The sequence below is a fragment of the Poeciliopsis prolifica genome, unplaced genomic scaffold, assembly GCF_027474105.1.
Source record: "Poeciliopsis prolifica strain line A6 unplaced genomic scaffold, Auburn_PproV2 SCAFFOLD224, whole genome shotgun sequence".
In the NCBI taxonomy this organism is placed as follows: domain Eukaryota; kingdom Metazoa; phylum Chordata; class Actinopteri; order Cyprinodontiformes; family Poeciliidae; genus Poeciliopsis; species Poeciliopsis prolifica.
In genome coordinates this window covers 42918-62538 of record NW_026562599.1, presented here as the reverse complement: position 1 = coordinate 62538, position 19621 = coordinate 42918, and the positions used below count along the sequence as shown (strand labels likewise).

At 39.3% G+C, this 19621-nt stretch overlaps 1 protein-coding gene across 1 annotated transcript in view; it reads right to left on the bottom strand.

Moving 5' to 3' along the window:
• LOC129357051 (cytochrome P450 26B1) overlaps nt 1-19041 on the bottom strand; it is a 30714-nt gene extending 11673 nt beyond the window's left edge. Inside the window, exons 1-2 of the mRNA XM_055026574.1 lie at nt 18340-19041; nt 846-1070 (exon numbers count right to left, since the gene is read on the bottom strand). Of these exons, the coding sequence (XP_054882549.1) occupies nt 846-1070; nt 18340-18543 (429 nt within the window). The 5' untranslated portion in view covers nt 18544-19041. The remainder of the gene's footprint in view (nt 1-845; nt 1071-18339) is intronic.
• Between the last annotated feature and the right edge of the window lie 580 nt (nt 19042-19621).

The following is a 19621-nucleotide window of genomic DNA, read 5'->3' as shown; positions in this document are numbered from 1 at the left end:
TGACAATAAATGTATAATACTGTGAGAATAAATTCACAATATTACCAGAATAAAGTAGAAAAAATACAAACAGTCAAAATGTCAAGTACAAATTAATATTATCAGAATAAACGTGTGAAAATAGTCTAATACCATAATGAAATCATAAAACTATAAATAAAATCAATATTTCAACAATAAATTGAGAAAAATGCAAGAATAAAGTCGTAAAAATATGAGAATAAAGTTACTATACTTTAACAATACAGTCACAATAACGTCGCGTTATTTCGACTGTGTTTTCGTACGACTATTCTCACGTTATGGCTTTTTTATTTTTACAAGAAAGCTGCAGTAATAAGAAAATAAAGTCATAATATTCCAACAGTCATGATAGTGTGAGAATACAGTCTACCTGTTGAGTGGACGGTTTAAAAATAAAAATATGACTTTTTGTAAAAACTATGGATAAAACAGAAAAGTTCACGCTGCCAGTTTGGCAGCATTGCAAATATTTAAGACAAAAAGAAACGAGTGGATGATTATCGATATTTACTGATATAATACACTCGTTTTGTGAAACTTTTCCAGCCATATTGTCCCGTTATAGTAGAAAACTTGTGATAATGTGATTCGATCTGGATTTGAAAAAGTGTCTTTCTTTGTGAAAGTAACTGGCAACACATTTCCCCACCTTGTTTATAAGACATCTATATTTTAAGTTTTACCTCCTTCAATTCACAAGTCAACTAACATCTTTGTAATATTTCACTCATTCACATGAATTGTCATCTGTGAACGAAGAGCTTTGAGCAACGTTTACACCCAACTGAGTTGGGTTAAATTCCCGTGAAGGTGTTTCTGACCTTCCTCCTCTTGCGGTGGATGTCTCCGATGCTGTTGGCCAGAGAGTTGGGGCCCAGCAGCGTCGACGTGCTCTGCGGCCAGTCGACCGTCACCAGCGTGTGCTCGCCCATCAGAACCTTCCGGACGTTTTCAGCCCCCGTCACTCGGATCAGAGGTCGGCCGAGCAGGTGGGTCTTGAACACGTTGCCGTATTTCTGCCTTCGCGATGCGTGGAAGCCTGAACCCTGAGAGAGCAGAACGGACACCAAAAACGTTTTTATTCCCAGGTAAGAAATTTAACAAAATCATTGTCATATATCATAGTAAAACTTTGTAGTTTAAAAACCCCTGAAATAACTTTTAAATAATAATCCATAAATGTTCAGGACCACTGTTCAAAATAGGAAAGATGAGAAAACTTCAGGAAAGCAGCTGGACATCAGAAGATAAATTGTCCCAGAAGTTATTGTGATAAACAATAATATTGTTGATTTGAGACTATTTTCATGAAATATACAGCTGACTGGCATGATAATAATAAGGCAATAACATATTTTCAAAGATCAATAAACTTTAAATCTGATGAACATTCAACACTGGAACTGGAGGACATTTTAATTATCCACAATAAATAAAACAACGGAAACAGCAAATAAAATGAATTAGTCTCTGTAAACAAAATTGTCTTCAAAATAAGAGCCTCTGTTCTTCATGTAATTTATTTTAAAAAAGTGGTTCTATAGAAATGTGGAAGCTGACATTAGCGTTTGTATCTGAGCTGCTGCAACACGTTTAGCATTGAGATGCTAGTTTAGCTTCGCTGAGGAGCTAGCTACTTTTAGCACAGTGACAGGCTTCTCCACCGTCCAATCAGATCGCATTTTGAAGCAGCAATCAGACCAGATTGGCCCAAAAAAAGCAAATTTGTTGTTGTTTGAGGATGTTGCTTGCGCATCAGATTTACTGCCGTACTGGAAACACGTGAACACAAAGGTTCCACTGAGGAGTTTTGTATGTAAAGCTAATTTTGTAAATGTGACGTGGTAAAATCTGTGCCGTTAGTTAATCTAAATAAAATACCTTTTCTATTTCGTTTTTACCCTCACTGTTTCGTCGGAGCGTCTTGGTTAATGGCTAACCCGCTCAGTCAGTTTTGGGGCTGACCCCGTTGACCTCCAAATGGTTGGGGTCGCGGCAGAGCGACTGGGAGCCTAACCCAGAACTGTAAACGGGCTGTTTGAGCGAGCAGGACATACATCAGGCTGAGAGCGGCTCGACGCGGCGCAGGACGCTCACGGCGTAGCTTAACGTTCACATGCAAGTTTTCACACGTAGCGTAGAAGCACGAACTTCCAGCGCCGCATGTTCGTTTCCACCAACACTCTGAATTCATAAATTAACAAAAAGGAAACAAACAAACGTACACAAGCTCTGCTGCAAATTGCAGTGACAAAACTAACTGGTTTGACCTACTGCTTGACTCAAGGGAATAAAAAGAGACACACAATTCATGTTCAAACAAGAAAGCTTCAAGTTTACATGAACATTTATGTTATTTTCTGTAGATTATTAATTTATCTTCAAACCCAGCAGAAGCTCAGTGTTTAATCTACAGTTTTGGCCTCTGCAACTTGAAAATGAATGCAGACATTGTTGTCTAACGTTAGCTGAGTTTATTTGCTGGTTGAGACAAACCTCTGGCAGCAGCGGCTTCGCTTTCAGTTTGTTTTTAAATGTGTGCACTCCTGCAGCTTCGCCTCGAAGCCATGACTCAGCTTTCTGAGTTGTAGCTCAGTTTTGCAGTAAAAGCTTCGTGGATCATGGTTTTCTGTTTTAAAAAATGTAACATGTCAGAAATCAGAAACATTCCAGACTGTACCTACAGTTTAAACTGGTTGTAGAGTCAAATTAAGACTTTTAAGGTTTTTTTGGAACATAGTTTGTTATTATTAACGTTTCAAGAGATGTATTAGATATAAATGCTAGTTTGTGTGTGAAGGTAAGAGGATCAGAAAATGTACATGTGTTTGTTATTTAAAGCTTAATAAAGGACTAAGAACTGAGCCCTGAGGTGCACCACATATAATTAGCCAATCTTGTCACAATTAACTACAGATCCAAACGTGAATATTTTGGATAGAATGAAACTGCAAATTTAGTAATGTTAATGTTCTTTAATGTTTCATTTTGTCGAAACAGCCAATGAGATCGGTATCCAAATATTTATAAATATCTGTGACGTTTTGTTGATGTTTCACGAGCAAAATATTAGAGTTTTCATTGGATTACAGTTACAGCTTTAGAGAGTTAGTTCAACAACACGTCGTAAAATCAACAAATAAAGTCGAAGGGTTGCTGTTGTCCTCACTGGGAAACGAACACTCTTCGGCTTTTGTTTGTTGTTCTTTGTGAAGCCGAGGTTAACGACGGGATAACGATGAATGGGCTTTGATTACACTCAGATAAACATCACCTTTTACACCTTTAGGCCTTTACAGCTTGGCGAACATAAAACTGACACCACTGGCTATCACCCAAGGACGACTGAGCAACTGCTTCTGGAGACGACACCAGATTTATGGTTTGACGTTTGCAGTTGTTGCGTAGAGTTCGTGTTACGACAAGTGAAGGTTTGTGGCTTTACAGGAACCCTGTTTGTTTACAAAAAGCTCAGAAATCATAATATTAAATGTTTTGTTGGAAATATATACATATTTTAAATACATGAAGTTTCTTTAACACAAAAAAATCCAATCTCTTTTTTAAATTTTTTTTGTCTAAATTTCTACATGATATCGTGAGACATAATTTCCTCAGTCCGATATTAATAATAATCGATCCAGAACCACGCAGCATTTTCTCATGGATCGCTAAGCAAGATCGGTGGCATCTACCCATTCAATCTTTGGTTACCTAGCAACTCACTCAGTCTTTAGTTACCTAGCAACAACCTGTTGAGTAACTGGCGCAGCAGCAGTTTCAGGTTCCACCACTTTGCTTCATAATTGATACAAAATGAAAAACAACGGCGTGGAGTGAAAACTGTGCATGAAACAAGTTGGCGATATAACTGATATTTAAAACAAAAGAAAAAAAAAACCGAATCAATATTTATTGACATGGACTGATATGAAACGTTTATATTGTGATGTTTTTCAGCCATGGTTAACAAGTAGCGGAAACAGAGACTAGAAATTTGAGTTTTCTGGCCTCATTTTTGTAAATTAAATACTAAACACTTTATGAAACGTTGTTCCCAATATACAACGTATATTAAACGAATTATTCCTCTAAGATGTCTTTAATTCCTGGTTTTTGGTCAAAATTAAGATTATTAAATGACAGCATGTAAATTTATGAAGGTGGTTTTATGCATCTTGTTGGGTTTTTGCCGTATTTACAGTAAAGCGTTTTGTGGCTCAGTTGCGCTTTATGTGTCAGAAAAAACGCAGAAGCACCGATCAGCCTTCCTGCCCTCCAGCTCTTTCTCACCTTCCTTCGACGCACCTCACATCTTTCTCCACGTTAAGCTAAATTGAGCACAGATGCCTCTCCGTTTCATGTTGCTTTAAAAAAACTCTGAACACCAGACCTGCTTTTATGGAAGAAAAATGCTGCTAATTAGCCTAGCCCCCCACCCCAGCGTAATGTCTGCGGGTGCGTTTGTTGTAATTGCGCTTAAGCTTCTTCAGATGTTAAGACCTCATTGTGAGGTGATGACAAAATGTTATTTACGCTGCGTGTTTACGCCAGGGTTTTTCTATAAAACTGTCTTGGATCTGAGTTTCACGCCAAATGGCAAATTTGTAAATTTTACGGTCCTTCATCCGTCGTAGATTTATGCTCTGAGTTTGATTTCCCTCCATCTTTCAGGGTACAAACTGTTGACCTGAGCTGTTTTCCCAGCTCCTGTACACTTCCTCCTTCTGTGGCAAACACACACACACACACATTTAGAGCAGCAGACACACACCAGGTTGCCGGCTGGCCTCTGGAGCCCTCAGGGTGTGTGTGAGTTGGAGTGGGGTTGTTTTCCAAGCTACATTTTGCTGCCACATGGATGTAGAGTGGTTTAGTATGTCTGCCTGGCAGACCGGCCGACACACACACGCACACACACGGTTTAATTCAAAGGGAGTTCCTCAGGCAGCCAGACAAGGCTCCCTTTCACACTGATACAGCGTTAGATTGGAGTGATTGTGGGTGTGCGTACGCGTGCATTATGTGCGTTTCTCCGCTCGGTTTGTCTTTCCACCGCCCTCGACCCGCATATTTTTGAAACCGAAGGTTTTCATCTCTCTTATTCTGCACTGGAAAGTGGGGGAAAAAAAAAAGCACCAAAAAGTTGCACAGAAAAGATCTGTGCCAGGGGTGTGGTCTGGATGACATTTAAGTCGAAGGTGAGACGTGTCACTTCGCCAAATTTTGGCAAAAAAGAAACACAACTCTTACATGTTCACACAAATAGAGAAACTCATGGAAAGTCATGACGTAACGACTCACAAAACGCGCAAACTGTCTTTTCATTTTTTTCTTGACGCTGATTGCGAAGGCAGCGACCCGGTTTTCCTCCAAACGTCGGCGAGGCGAGGGAAGCTCTCCACTGTAAACACTCGACCCGTTTTCAGAAAATAAACCAGAACTGCCACCGCAACATTACGGCCGATTCGAACCGGCAGAAAACTGATGTGAAAATCAGGCTTTTCCTAATGATGGCAGCAAAAAAGTGTCAAAGTTTTTTATTTATTTGTTTGTTTGTTTATTTATTTGTTTATTTTGGCTTTCTTTGTTGACATGTGGCTTAGCAACGCAGAGAAGTCCAGGGGATTTATTCGACCTTATTGTTTTTTTTTTTTTGTTCTGTGATTTTAAAATAATTCTTCAACATTTTTTGTTCTCTTTTCTTTGCGCTTCTGCCTTTTCAACAATGTAAAATAATAAAAGTAGTTTAAACGTTACAATCGTCTACGAGAGCGAAAACAAGCCGCGATTTTAATAAATATCAAAACCTCCGAACACAAATAAAAACACATTGTTAAATTTCAATTATGTTCATGTAAACATCGTAATCTTTGTCTTTTTTTAAAACATGAATTTAAAGGAATAGGTTTCACTTTTCTTAGCCAAAAGCAAAAACTGAGATTTTTGTCATTTATTGCAATTTTAAAAATATAAAATATTACAAATAAACAAACCCATCCACATAACAAAACAACACTGATTATTAGTTGTATTTATATGTGCATATGGTAAAAAAGTAGACATGAATTGTCTTTGTATAATTCACTTAAAATTCTTTGGTCAAACATTTTTAATTGTTGCATCATTTCTTCTATTATCTCCAAAATATTATTCAAAAAAATAAAACTATATTATTGGGCCTGGCAGCCGTTTTGTGTCAGGAATCCAGGTACTATTAAAATAAATAACGTAACATTAAATAACGTTTATTTCACTTTCATTAACAGAAAATGTATTAAGTTTGATGAATTCATGATTTCAACGTAAAGATTCACTTTTAGAAAAAAACGCTGCTAAAATAAAATCAGGTTAAAATAAGTATTTTGAATGTGTTTCATAAAAAATTTAATTTATTGACTATTGTAACTTTATGGATACAATATTTAATGGATATTCCAAAGTTTACCATACGACTAACTTGACATATTTGGGTAACATTTCTGGAGAAAATGTTTCAAGCTTTTTCTCAGGTTTTGATCTTTGAATATTCAAATGTCTGTTGCCTGAAGAAAATCTGCAATATAATTGATATATAAATTAAAAGAAAGCGCGTTTAGTGTTGCACTTCTGCATGAAAAAATCAAATATGGTCGCCACTAATTGTGTTTTTAAAGAGTGCAAAATAAAAGCACGTCCTCCTTTGACGTATTTTCCACGCAGCAATAAAAAGAAATCCAGTTTTTCTTTGTAAAATGAAACACTTTCCCTGCGTTTCCCCTGAGCTCCCGGCTAACTTTAAAGTGAGAATAAACCCGGCGCCGGTGGACTGAAACTGCACCCCGAGGCGCGGTTAAAGCCAGGTTACATCAGGGTTTTGTCCAGGTTCAAGCTTTCCTTCTCCCACTAAAAGCCTTTTTATCTCTAAATGCCTTCGCTGACTTCCTTTTATTATTATTTCTTCAATCTGATTTATCTGGGTATTTTATAAAAACCTCAACCAACCCGAGACAGAGGAGCGTCTCTCTGTTGAATCTCCACACAAATAAAACGCTTTCTTCCACCTTTGGGTTCTGAAATCAGCAGAAACTTCCTGACCAGCTCCATCCCAGATATTCCCATCAAATATCCGAGTTTTCCTTGCTGCACAGCAACAGAGTGGCTCACGCTGTCCCGGCTCGCTAACCCGCCGGCCGGGCTAAAAATACCCCCGTCTGTACTGTTGGGGTTGGCCTGGGGGCGAACCTGGGCCGGGGCTTATAAATGTGCTCTTTGTAGCGCAGTGGAAATGTCCAACAAATGACTCTTTTATTAGGGCAAGACAAAAAAACACAGCTAATTATGTTTACTCAGATCTCACACACACTCGTGTGCGAGGAGAGAGGGAGGAAAAGTTCACATTTGAGGTAGAGACTCAAGCTGATAACAGAGTTAAAAACCTTCTGCTCGTCCTTTAAAACCTGAAATAAGGTGATAAATTACTAAATTAGCATCAAAATGCAGCTTTATGGTCCACTGTTGTTATTACCTATGCCATTTGCATTCACTGAAATCATAAAATTACAATCTAATGTTGAATCCTAAAATTTCACAGGATCAATTGGTTCTTTTAATGAACTTCCTGGGATCCATCATCCACAAAAATCAACAAATTTAACACACACAGCAATAAAAATTAATCATGTTTCAGACAAAAAGTTGATCGATTCATAAAATATACAATAATTAAAGTTTTCCGGGACTTTTTTCTGCTTTGATTACAGTTAATGGCAAAAAGTTCTGATTTTATGGAGACATTATTTAAAATAAATGAATCAAACGTTTTTTTTGTGACCTCATCCTCTGTCGTCCTTCTGATTGGTCGTCCTTCATCGCCTGTTAAATCTGCGGTTAGCCGATTGGCCGGCCAGTTGGCGTTGGATTGAAACCGTCCAATCAGAGGGGACGAACGCCTACGAGGTTCGGTCTCTTCTCAAACTAATCCAACCGCAGGCAGCGTCGCTCCGCTCACCTTCTGATGAAAATATTTGATTTTCACCACAAAACATATCGACGTTCTTAAAGTTTAAAGTTCTGAGCGTCTTGGTTTCCTTCAAAGAACCAAAGAAAGTTTATTTATCAAGACTTATTGCCAGGAACATGTGGAAAAATCAAAATAAATAACTTTATGACATCAACAGAAAACATCTGAAAGATGTTAAACTATTCAGCACATATTCTGTCAAATTCAGCAAATTAAATATCAATGTTAACTTTCTGTTTTACTGTTGTCTATAAATATTTACTCTGCTTCACATTCACATCAACCAGATTCTGGTGAATTTACAACAAAAGTGACGACAATTAAAGGCCATTTTCCAAATCAGCTGAACGACGAGTCGCCAAACATCACGACTTCCCCAAACGCCGCCAAACAAACAACTGATAACGGGAAAAACGTTTATTCATAAACAAGCATTGATATGAAAAGCTGCTTCTTGTCAGTTTTATCAAATTTCAAGTGAACTAAGAGAGAAATTAGACAAAGATACTTGATAAAATTTGGTGTTTTCTAACTGTTTTACTGTGTTGGTGTGAAATCCTGTCTAAAAAATAAAATAAGATCCGACTTTATTTTACTTTTTGTTTGAGAGAACTATTAAATTTAATTTCTAGGAATTTCCCGTACAGCATTTGAAGCTTTTTGCAATAGTTGTAAACACAAAGAGCCAAAACCAACTAAATAGGGAAAATAACTTGTAGTTTTTTAACCTATATTCAAGAATTTACTGAAGATAAGTTGTAATATCTTACTGATAATTTAATTTTAAGTTATTTTTGCCTAATTTCAAGTGCACAAAGTTAGACACTAAACAAATACACTTGGTAAAATGTTGTGTTTTTACATTACATTGTTACTGATCGAGTGTGAAACTCCGAAACCAAGACGGGACCAGACCTGATTTGATTTTATGTTTTTGCAGTTTATTTCTCTTCTGGTATGAAAATCCACCTGGAAGTTACAGAAGAACACTATCTTTTTAAATAAATGTGTCACATTTATGCATCTTGTTGCTATAAAATCAGATTGCTGTCAGAGGTTCGGCATTGGCCATCGGTGAACCGTTAAGGTCGAGATGCTTGTCGGCGGCGACCAGAGCAGGTGAGCGAAACGCACCGAGCCGGAAAAACGTTTTCCCAGAAATCGCAGGAGCCGAACGCTTTCCGAAGCCGTGAGGCTCGACTGGCAGGTGGATCCAAAGCCGGCGATCTCCACGGAAACATCTCGAATAAAGGTTAAAAATGAAAAAGTGAAACAGCAGCGAGAGCGGAGGAGAACAAGAGAGAGGAAACGAGGTCAAAGGCACCGAGGGAATTCCTGGTCTCTTTTCAGCCGTCAATCATTCAGCCGGTGCCGGAGATACCGAGGATCCAGTGTGAGGCCTTTTATGTGTGAGTGATTGTGTGTTTGAATGGTGCGATAGGTCCTCGACTTGACAATGAACCCCGTCCCTTTGCGGTCACGCCACCGCATCAGGGAGACCGGAGGGAGGAGGAGGAACAAGATGAGAGAAAGCGAAGAGGGAAGGAAACCGAAGAGGAGGGGGGGAGCGAAGAGCCAAAAACGGAGGCAGAGAAAGCAGGCGCAGAGCGTGGCGGAGCAGGCAGAGAGATGGGACGGGTTTTTTTAAACAGGACGGATTAAACGGGGGGGAGCGGGAGGTTTCAGATGGTTCAGCCAGAAAACACGAAGAATGGCGAAGGAGCAGGAGAGACACGGAGGGGGAGGCAGGGCTGGCCCCTGACCCGGGGACATTATAGAAAGGGAGATTATGGTTGTTCAAAACTCTCTAAGCGCTAACCCCAGGACCCCAGCTAATACCCCGACACACACACACACACACACACACACACACAGACGGATCCCTGCCTCAATACAAACAGAGCAGATCTGATGCACACACTGCAAAAACTCACCAAGTACCTGATCTGGTTCCTGGTCCAAATACCTCAGTATGTTTGAAATGAGACAAAACTAACCAATAATGACCTTTAATCAGGATATAGGAACTTCATTGATGTCAATAATTCCTTAATATTGATTAAAATGTTCTAGTTCCGCTGGCAAATGATTTCACTTATAAATGGGAAAAATGTCTCATTATAATGGAACTGGAACTTTTTCATCACCATTAAGGAATTATTATTGATCTAAAACAAGATCCTATTTATTGGAGGAAAGTTACTTGTAAATTAGTTTTGCCTCATTTCAATTGTACCCAAATATTAGCATTAGAAGCTAAATCAGAATACTTGGTAACATTTTGGTTTTTTTACAGTGCAGTAGCTTTACGGCTAAATAAAATCAGCTGTTATTAATCTTGTTTCATTCATGTTTTTCTCAAAAACGGCCAATGAAAAATAAACATTTTAGGAATTAAAAATGTTATATTTTTCCAGACATATATTGCCATTTTATAGCACAATCAAATAAATATGTTAACTTCTGTTATTATAAAATGGCACGTAGATCAAATAGGACTTAAAATAAATGTTACTGTATAATTTAATACCTTGAAATTGGGCCTTTGTCTCTTTAAAACCTTGTGCTGGCTTCAGGAAGTCATCACAAAATCGCTCATCTGTTGACACTTAAGCAACGTTTTTACCAACGTTTCACTGAGAAGAGCTGCTATAACGAGCTCAGCAGACGCAGTTCAACCAGCTGTTTGCTAATTGCTGCTGGCTAGTCTGAAGGAGCTGCTCTGAGGAGGAGCTGTGCCTTGAGGGAGGGGCTACGTCCACCTGCATTTTGCCCAGCTGCAATGGGGATTAAAAGATTTCACATAGAACCAAGGGAAAAACCCTCCAGGTACATTTATAACGTGACGTGAAACTCCAAACTCTTCATCCAATTTGTATCAATTAATCAGATTGAATCAATTGTTGAAATATTCTTCTACTAACTTAGTTGTCGATTAATCGTTAACTAGGGTCTGCAGACTCAAAAAAGGCCAAACATTGGAAAAAAACAACATATTGAGAGCAGAAATGAATGGCTAAAGATGCAAAGCGGCAGGAAGACACTTTGATTGTCGTCTTTCACCAACATTTGTGAAAATGAAAGAGAATAAAGACACCATCAAATATACGACCCGTCCTGTTTGGGCCACTTTAATCCACCTCTAGTTTGAGATCCGAATCAAACATGCAAACTCTGGTGACTATATGAACACCAACCAGACTGCGGAATGCTCCAAAACCAGGTATTGGACTATAGTGCAGTGCATTCTGGGTAAATACGACCAAAACAAACGTGAGAGTTTCGATCTAGAAGGAGGAATAGTGTGTGGAAACAACAAAACCAGCTAAAATCTGATGTTTTAGTTCACATTGTGTGAGGAAGGAAGTTGCTCATGTTTTCTTCAGAGGTTTATGTGTCGTTTCCTAGAGTGATTCTTATCGCAGCGCCACCACAGGCGAGGAGGGGAACTGCTTTGTTCACCACATCAGCTGAAAATGTAGCAAACGTTGCAATTTCAGTCCCAGATCGAACCAAGTCCCTCCAAATATCAGAATAAGTAAATATCTAATTGAGCAGCATAAACCCCAAGCAGCTAAAGTCAAAGTGATGAGAAAACTTCACCATGACTCGTATTTGTGGTCGTTTTGTTGACCGAATCACCGAAAGACTCCCGCTTTATCCTTTAAGCTTTTCACACACAAAGTTTGTAAGCGATAAAAGTGCAGCCACCTCTCTTTCACACACCTACACACTCGATGAGGGGAGGGGGATTAACACTGGCCTCTATAGTCGGCCCCGGACAAGAGTGTTGAAGGAGGGAGCAGTGTGTTCTCGGGGTGAAAGAAGGGGCAGCGGAGACCGCTGCCAGAACCTCACGCTAATCTACTAGAGGAGGACAGCGAGGTCGCATGGACCGAGAGACGGGCAGAAAGTGGCTTCCACGTATAGATTTAACACTTTCTGTCACAAACCAGCGATCCCGTTTGGCTTTAGGGAAACTGATAACGTGGGAAAATGAGGACAGAAACATAAGACGACCGGCGCAAAAAGTCAAATTTAGACAACCGGATTGTGAGGCGACAGGAAAATCTTAAAAAAAACGCTCACATGTTGGAGAAACTGACAAATTCGTAACGAACGAAACAACGCAAAACCAATCGAGCGACGGAAGTAAAGCGTTGAGAATACGACAGAATTTTAACGTTTACGCACAAGTGTTACTTTCTGGATGTGTGTTTTGACAAAAACTACAGGAAAAGTTGGACTGGACACTTTGAAGTTTACGTGACGGCAGACGGAGAGTCCTTGGAGGTTCGGGGATCCTGCCCTGAATGTTAACAGGCGAAGGGACGCCCCGCCGTTTCACCAGCTACGTATCTCTCCAAAACACTAACCAGTTCCCTGACCCCTGATTTAACTGTCATATAGCTCCACACCCAAATGCTTTTCAAATCTTTTAACTGGTCCATTTTTGGTCCAGTTTTGAATAAATATGTAACATATTTATAGCAGAGATTTGCGAAATGTCAGACTTTGAATAATTCAGTTCCAAAAAGAACCGAAAACTAAAGGAAAATGTCTAAAATGCTGTTTCAATGAGTCAGTGGTTCACAAATAACCTCCTGATGAATTTACTGTAAAAAACATGGGAAGTTTAGATGATAAACCCTGAACCCAAAGCTTCTTCGTTTTTATAAAAACAGTATAAAACATAAACATTTTGGGGTCAATTCAGATGTTCCTCATATCAGCAACAGGACAAGAAATAAACTCTGACCAGCATTTTTCTAACAAGATTATTGCCAAAATGATAAAAACCTTGAATAAAAAACTGTTTGACTGTTTCTACTTTAACAGAAATATACATTAATAGAGCTACAAAATAATAAATGTTGATTATTAGTTGTTTTTACAGGACTTGTACGCTTTTTTTTTAAACATAAAATATAGAACAAATTTCCACTAATGTGAGTTTCTTCAGATATTTATTAGCCGTAATATTTTATCATTTTGTTCTTTGTTTTATGGAGTAATATGAGTATAATACTGATATTGTCTGGTTACCTAGTCAGGCTGTCTGCTCTGGTAGCTGACTAACTTTACGTTTTAAATTGTAATAAGTAGTTTGAAATATTTCCAAACAGACAAATTTCTCCTCTTTTGCAAATAAGGAATACATTTATTTCAGGTAGTTTTGTCTCTAATTAAAATTATTCTAAGGGTATAATGTGCATTTTTTTACTTTTTTGTTTGTTTTATCTGGAGTTTTGCTCAACATTTAATACCAACACAAACTCCGTATCAGACCTGGAAGACAGAAACAAATTCTAACTTTTGCAGACTGTGGAAGTAAATGTGGATTCTGCATCATCATGCATTATGTTTTGGGGATGTTTTATGGCTTTATGTGATTCCTGCCTTGGGTTTTTGTGTGTATAACCGCAGTCATACAGCACACAGCGAGCTGCACCGCAGTAATGGAAAATACTATAGATGAAGCCACCGGGCCTCACAATGCTCGCTCTGTCTGAGCCGCTTAAAGGCACAACCCTCCGAAAACCTCTGAAGAAGTCAGCTCTGGGTTTTTGTCATGACTGTCGGTACAGTAGAGACTTTGTGGTTTTTCTGAAGAACAGAAAATATGTTTTAACAGTTTGTTATTTCATGTATTCACTGTTGAACAAAGCTGATTTTCATTTCCACCAGATGAGAGAATATTTGGGTTCAAATGTCTTAAAATCCTATAAAAATGCTTCAATGTTAACCTGATGTTACGTTCTTAATCCAGTAAGACAATATAATGCTATAATAAATTAAAGCAGGTTCAGCACTAATAATTAGAACTGAAATTAAACGTCATTGTGGGACTGAGAAATCTTAATCCTCTCCTCTTTATTGCTGTAAACCAGAAAACAAATAAAACTTCTGACATCAACTATTGGTGTAACTTTTACTAATAAGTCAACTATGAAGAAGAATTAACATATACTTGTTAATAGTTTGTCATTTCTTTTAAAATTCATGCCATATTTTAATTTGTTGACCATTTCTGTCTCTTCAGAAACTTTTAAATCCGCCGTTAGTTAAAACAGTAACCGTGCAAACACGATGTTTAGATACGACTTTGAACTGTAGCTTGGACTCAATTTAGCTTTAATAAGATTTAAACAGCAAGAAAGTAGACATAAAAAAATTAAAAGCCAAGATGTTTGATTTTTAAGACTGTTTTTCTGATATTGAGCTGATAGATCAGGTGCAGGAAGAGCGTGTTTGTTATCCTGCACACTATAGTTTACGTTTCATCGCCGTAAACCAGACGGGATTAGAGGCTGGCAGAAAGAGGGATGATAGATTAAAAGCTGTCGCTGTTACAGTGTCTGCATAAAAAATAAGCTATGCAAAAATATAAACATGAACATGTAGTCAATCGCGTGTTTCAAAAGATCAATAAGCGGGATTTTGTAAAACGAAAAAAAAACTAAACAGGAATTGTTCCTGATTCGACAAGAACTTTGTTTTTTTTTTTAACTTAATTCGGAGTTATTATTTTAAAAAATGGCAAAAATGCATTTTTGCACAACAGTGACACCTTGTGGAAGCAGAAAGTATTTACTGTAAAGTTTATTTGAACTGATGAATCAGAAACTGTTTCAGGAAATTATTATGCTCTTTAAATGTTTTTATATTACCTTTAGATTCTAAGTGCGCCCCCTACTGGTGAGAAAATCAATTGATCAAAATCAGGAATTTTGAAAATCAAAAACATTTTTCAATCAATAAAACATGAATGTTAAATATTTATTGGTACTTTCATTGAACAAACAGTAGAAAAAAATAGTGAAACTAGCAATACGGATATTTTAGGGGTTAAACAATGTTAATTGAAATTTATTGTAACGATAAATCACAATTGTTTTCATGACAATAAATGTAAAATCCCTCCTCTGGCCCTAATGCACTTATTTGTATTTTTATATATAACTGCAACAACTGTTGTATTTTTCTGCTACATAAACTGAACACATATTATTTGTTTTATTTTTCACTCTTGCTTTATTTTCCCAGGTTTATTAAATGCCAACACTGCCTGTCAGTTAAAGTCACTGGATGCTTTATTTCCCTGTTATGAATAAATAAAATTGAATTAAAAGCAAAAATCTAGATGAATAGTTAATGTTGCACCTTACATTTTCTATTGTTGAAAATAAAAGTAAAAATTTCCCCCTAACATTGTCCGTAAATCTAATGCTAGCCAAACTTAGGCTAGTCTTGGCCACCCAAAATCACTCCGAGGGCCGTAAATGGCCCCCGGACCGCACTTTGTATTTGAAGTAACCGCATCTGGACTGGTCTAAACAGTTGTTATTTCTTCTTGCTGTTTTGTGTGCATAAATCTGCCGGTGTAGGTAAGTGATTCTCTACTCTGTGTGTGTCCTCCCTCAGTAGCTCTCCTAGCTTGGCACCGTCCATTCAGAAAGCTCCGGCTCCTAATGAGAGCAGACAGATCCTTGGCAGAGCCGCCGCGCCGCTATTTCTAACTGCAGATCGCTTTAAAATGGATCAGCCACAGAAATATGTAGCTGTGTGTGTGTGTCGAGGTAAAAATATATACACTGTACACACACGTTTAGACACTTAAGTGTTTATGTTGGAGTCCTGAATGAGGTGCCAGGGGACGCCGGGCGAGAGCGCGGCAGAACAAAAGAGGATGTGAGTGGAGAAAGGAAAATAATCTCGAACCGGTCGATTCGTATCGAGAGAAATTTAAAGCCCTCGCTGTTACAGAGCCGCCACTTGTTCATTGACGTAAACAAACACCCCGCTGTAATTCTTCACAGCGAGTTTCAGCTCAATGTTTTGCACAAATGAGCTATTTTGGTTCTCCGTTAACCCGCTAGCAGAGCTGGTTTTGGCTACAGCAGAAACCAAACAAATACGGATAGAAAATAACTGCTGCAACACAGAGTTCGCAAAGAGCAAAACCTGGACCAAAACATGAAAATTCTGGGCCAAAGTGACCCAATCGGACCAAAGAATATCACTCTAACGCAAAAATATGCAATTACTACTTTAAAAACTTGTATCTGCTGCCCCCATGTGGCCAAAACTAATAGTAGCAACAAAAAACTCAATCATTGCTAAAATCAAGCATTTATACATTTTATTCTCAAAAATACAGTTGTAATCTTTGGAGAAGCACTTACTGTGAACTTGATGGAAGTCTAGCGCCCCCCGCAGGCAGAAACAGACCGAACAACTTTACTTATTTAACGTAGGAAAGTATAAAAGCTTTTGTTGTAACAGCAAAACCTTGGGATGTACTAGAATCACTGCACTTCCTGTTTTAAACAGGAGGTGTCACTACTGAGTTATTACCGCTTTTAGATATATTTCCAAAGATTCTTCAGATTTGTTCTGATTTTTTGGCTGATCTTGTTCTTACTAATGTTTATAAGCTGCTGCAGTCAAGTTCTACAATCTTACAAACAAAAAATCCAGATTTTATACATAATATTTAGATTAAAAGCTTCTGCGTTATTTCACGTTTTTCTTACTCTGCTTGTATTTCTGCTCTGACTTGGGTAGTTGTTTCTACAGCACCACCTGCTGCCCAACAAGGAAACTGCAGCAACTGTTGCCTCTAAATTTTAGATTTCCACCAGGATCCAATGTAGCAAAACTATCTTTTGGGACCAAATTTTAGTATGTGGAGCTTTATTTGACACTGTGATGGATGAAAATGCATGTATTTTGTATTTTCCCAAAGCCAAATCTAAACTTTCAACAACAAATGACTCACAGAACCACATGTCCTGCGGTTGGACTCTGGTCCATCCACACTTAAAAGTCTTTATCCAGATTGGTTGTTTTTAGATGCTAACGACTACAGCAGGTCTCTAATAACTCCAATCTCAACAAACAGCCTCACAATTTCAGAAAACTATTTCAAGATCCTCTAAGCCTTCGTTAAATTAGCTTTTGTCAGTTGTTTATTATTCACACAGGGAATGAAGGTTGGAGGCGATGCGACACCAATTGTGCTCTTGAATCAAGTAGAGATATTTAGCTTTTTTACACAACTTTGCTCTTTTATTTTACATGATCTGTTGTCAGGACATAATGTCTCCGACCTGAATAAATTCTCATCAGGTTCTGTGTAAATAATGACTGAAAGGTTCCCACAAACCACTTTTGATGTTAGAGTTTTAATAGGCTTTGGTTTCAGCCTCCAGCTTCATCTGATCTGGATTTAAACAAGGTGCCAATAATCTGACCTTCCCGTGTTAGAGGAAACTCTAAGCTTCACTTCAGGACAACAACGCGCCACTGAACCGCTCTAAAAAAACACTTTGAAGCAGAATCCTCTCTTCCAACCATCTGTAGGTGAAAACAAAAATCGGTATTTTGCAGGAACTCAAGGCTGATCGGTGCAACTCCGATTTCACCTCAAGAAGGAAAAAAGCAAAGTCTCCTGCAGAAGCAGCGCCGCAGCCAACAATCTGGACTTTTCCACAGTTTTCCAGCGCGTTTCGGAGACATTTGGACCTCATAAGCGCAGACACTCTCAGCCTCCTCCATCAGACTGACATCAAGCCCCCTCTCCCCTCCCGTCGCCGCTCCATAAACTTGGCCGTGGTCCTCGGCTGCATTCCGGGAACGCGTCTCCCCTCTCTCTCCTTCTCTCTCTCTCTCTCTTCTGTCTCTTTCGTTTCAGATGTTGCACCGACGGGAGCACCGCGAGTTCAAACCCCGCACGCTGCCGACGTGCCTCCGCGCGTCCCGGCGAACTTCGCTCATCATTATACCTCCGATTGCTATGATTATGATATGATTGTATCTCCTCCTCCTGCTGCGGCTGTGCGTCTCTTTCTGTTCGCTCTGCTCGGCTTTGCGGCTGGAGGCAGAGGATGCTCCAGCTGGAGCTGCAGAAACTCATCATCTGCATTTCAACTCATTCCTTTGAATCTAATGCATCTTCCAACATGACTGCAGCTCCAAACTTCACACACTGGAGGAATCTCCCACAAAAAAACATAATTTTTTTTAAGTCAAACTTTGCAACTGAAGTAATTATCAGCATGAGTCCCGCTCCAAACTTCGCCAACAAATATCAACCTTTAAAGAGAAACTCGGGATAATTTCAGACTTTCAGAGTAGTTTGGACTTTCCTGGTTCGGGTTAGAGTGAAAAGCTTAAGGGGGAAAATCAGACTAACTCATTAGTAACGTGATAACTTCACTAATTCTGACTAAATGGAAAAGTGTGAAACGCGAAGTTCCCTCTGACCGGGTCGGACAGTGACTCAAATGGTCCCAGCGGGTCCAGCTTACCTGCAGCAGCCAGTGGCAGGTCTCTCCGATGAAGGGGAAGCCCATGGAGCCTTTGGGCATCGGCAGCTTGCAGTTCTTGTCCCGGGTGGCCGTCCACCGGAGCTGCCAGAGCTGCTGGGAGACGGCGACCAGCAGCGCCATGGACACCAGGCAGGCGGCCAGCGTGGCCAGAGCCGAGATCAAGTCGAAGCTGTCGAACAGCATGATGAGGAGGATGACGAAGATGCTCAAAAAATATATTTAAAAAATACAAATAAATAAAAAAATAAAAGTCTGGGTCACAAGTTTTTGTTGATTTGCTGATTATGTTCTTGTGCGTAAAAAGCGCAGCGCCGATTTACGCACTCCAAACGCTCCTGGCGCGGCTTGGTTTTCTTTTTTTTTTTCTTTTTGCTTTGGAAATGAATGAACTGCGGAGGTGTGATATGGATTATGTTCTCGTTTTCTGTTTGTTTTTAGGCGTCTCCAGAGCGCAAACCGCGGCTGGCTGAGTGGAGGAGACGCAGCAACAGGTGACGCTTTAATCTCAAACCTTCAGAGGAAAAAACAAAAATGAAATCACCGAAAGTCAGTTTTGCTTTAATGATTTAAACATCTGGGGCTGCAGGCACACCTGGCTGGGGACGCTCCTGCTGTTTGAAAGTTCATTTTTGTGAGTTAAAAAATTGGAGGTATAAAGTTAAAAAATTTTTTAAAATGTCTGGAAATTTAAGACAAATGTTAATAATAATAATATAAAAAAAAAAAACACGTGGAAAAAGTGAAGCCAAGCTGGAGCCAAGAAAAGTTTAAACTTTTTTCTTTTTAAAACTTCTGGACTGGGATGGAAAAAGTTGCTTTAAATGGGGGGAAACTCTTCCAGGAACCGCGTGATTCAGATCCAAAACTCTCTTTTTGAAAAAAGAAAAATCTGTCTATTTTAAAAAGTTTACGCGCCTCTGCGTTGCAGTTGGAGACGTTTAAGATCCTTGACGCTGCAGTGATGCGCAGGAGATGCTCCGTCCTGCTGCTGCTCTCTGTCTGCCGTCCTCTCTCCTTTCTGCGCACCTTTCTGTCTCTCCGAGCGCGTCTCTCTCTCTCTGCTGGCTGCACACACAAGTCACCCTCAGTGCGTGAGTGTGTGTGCGCAAAGAGTGTGTGTGCGTCCAGCCAGAGGCACCAATGAGTGTTTATATAGTGTGGAGGCAACTGGAAGGCGAATAGGCGGCCAAGGGCTCCCGTCGCCCCCCTCCAGCCCCAGACTCCCTCCCATCTTCCCTCCTCCACCTCTGCTCCACCTCTC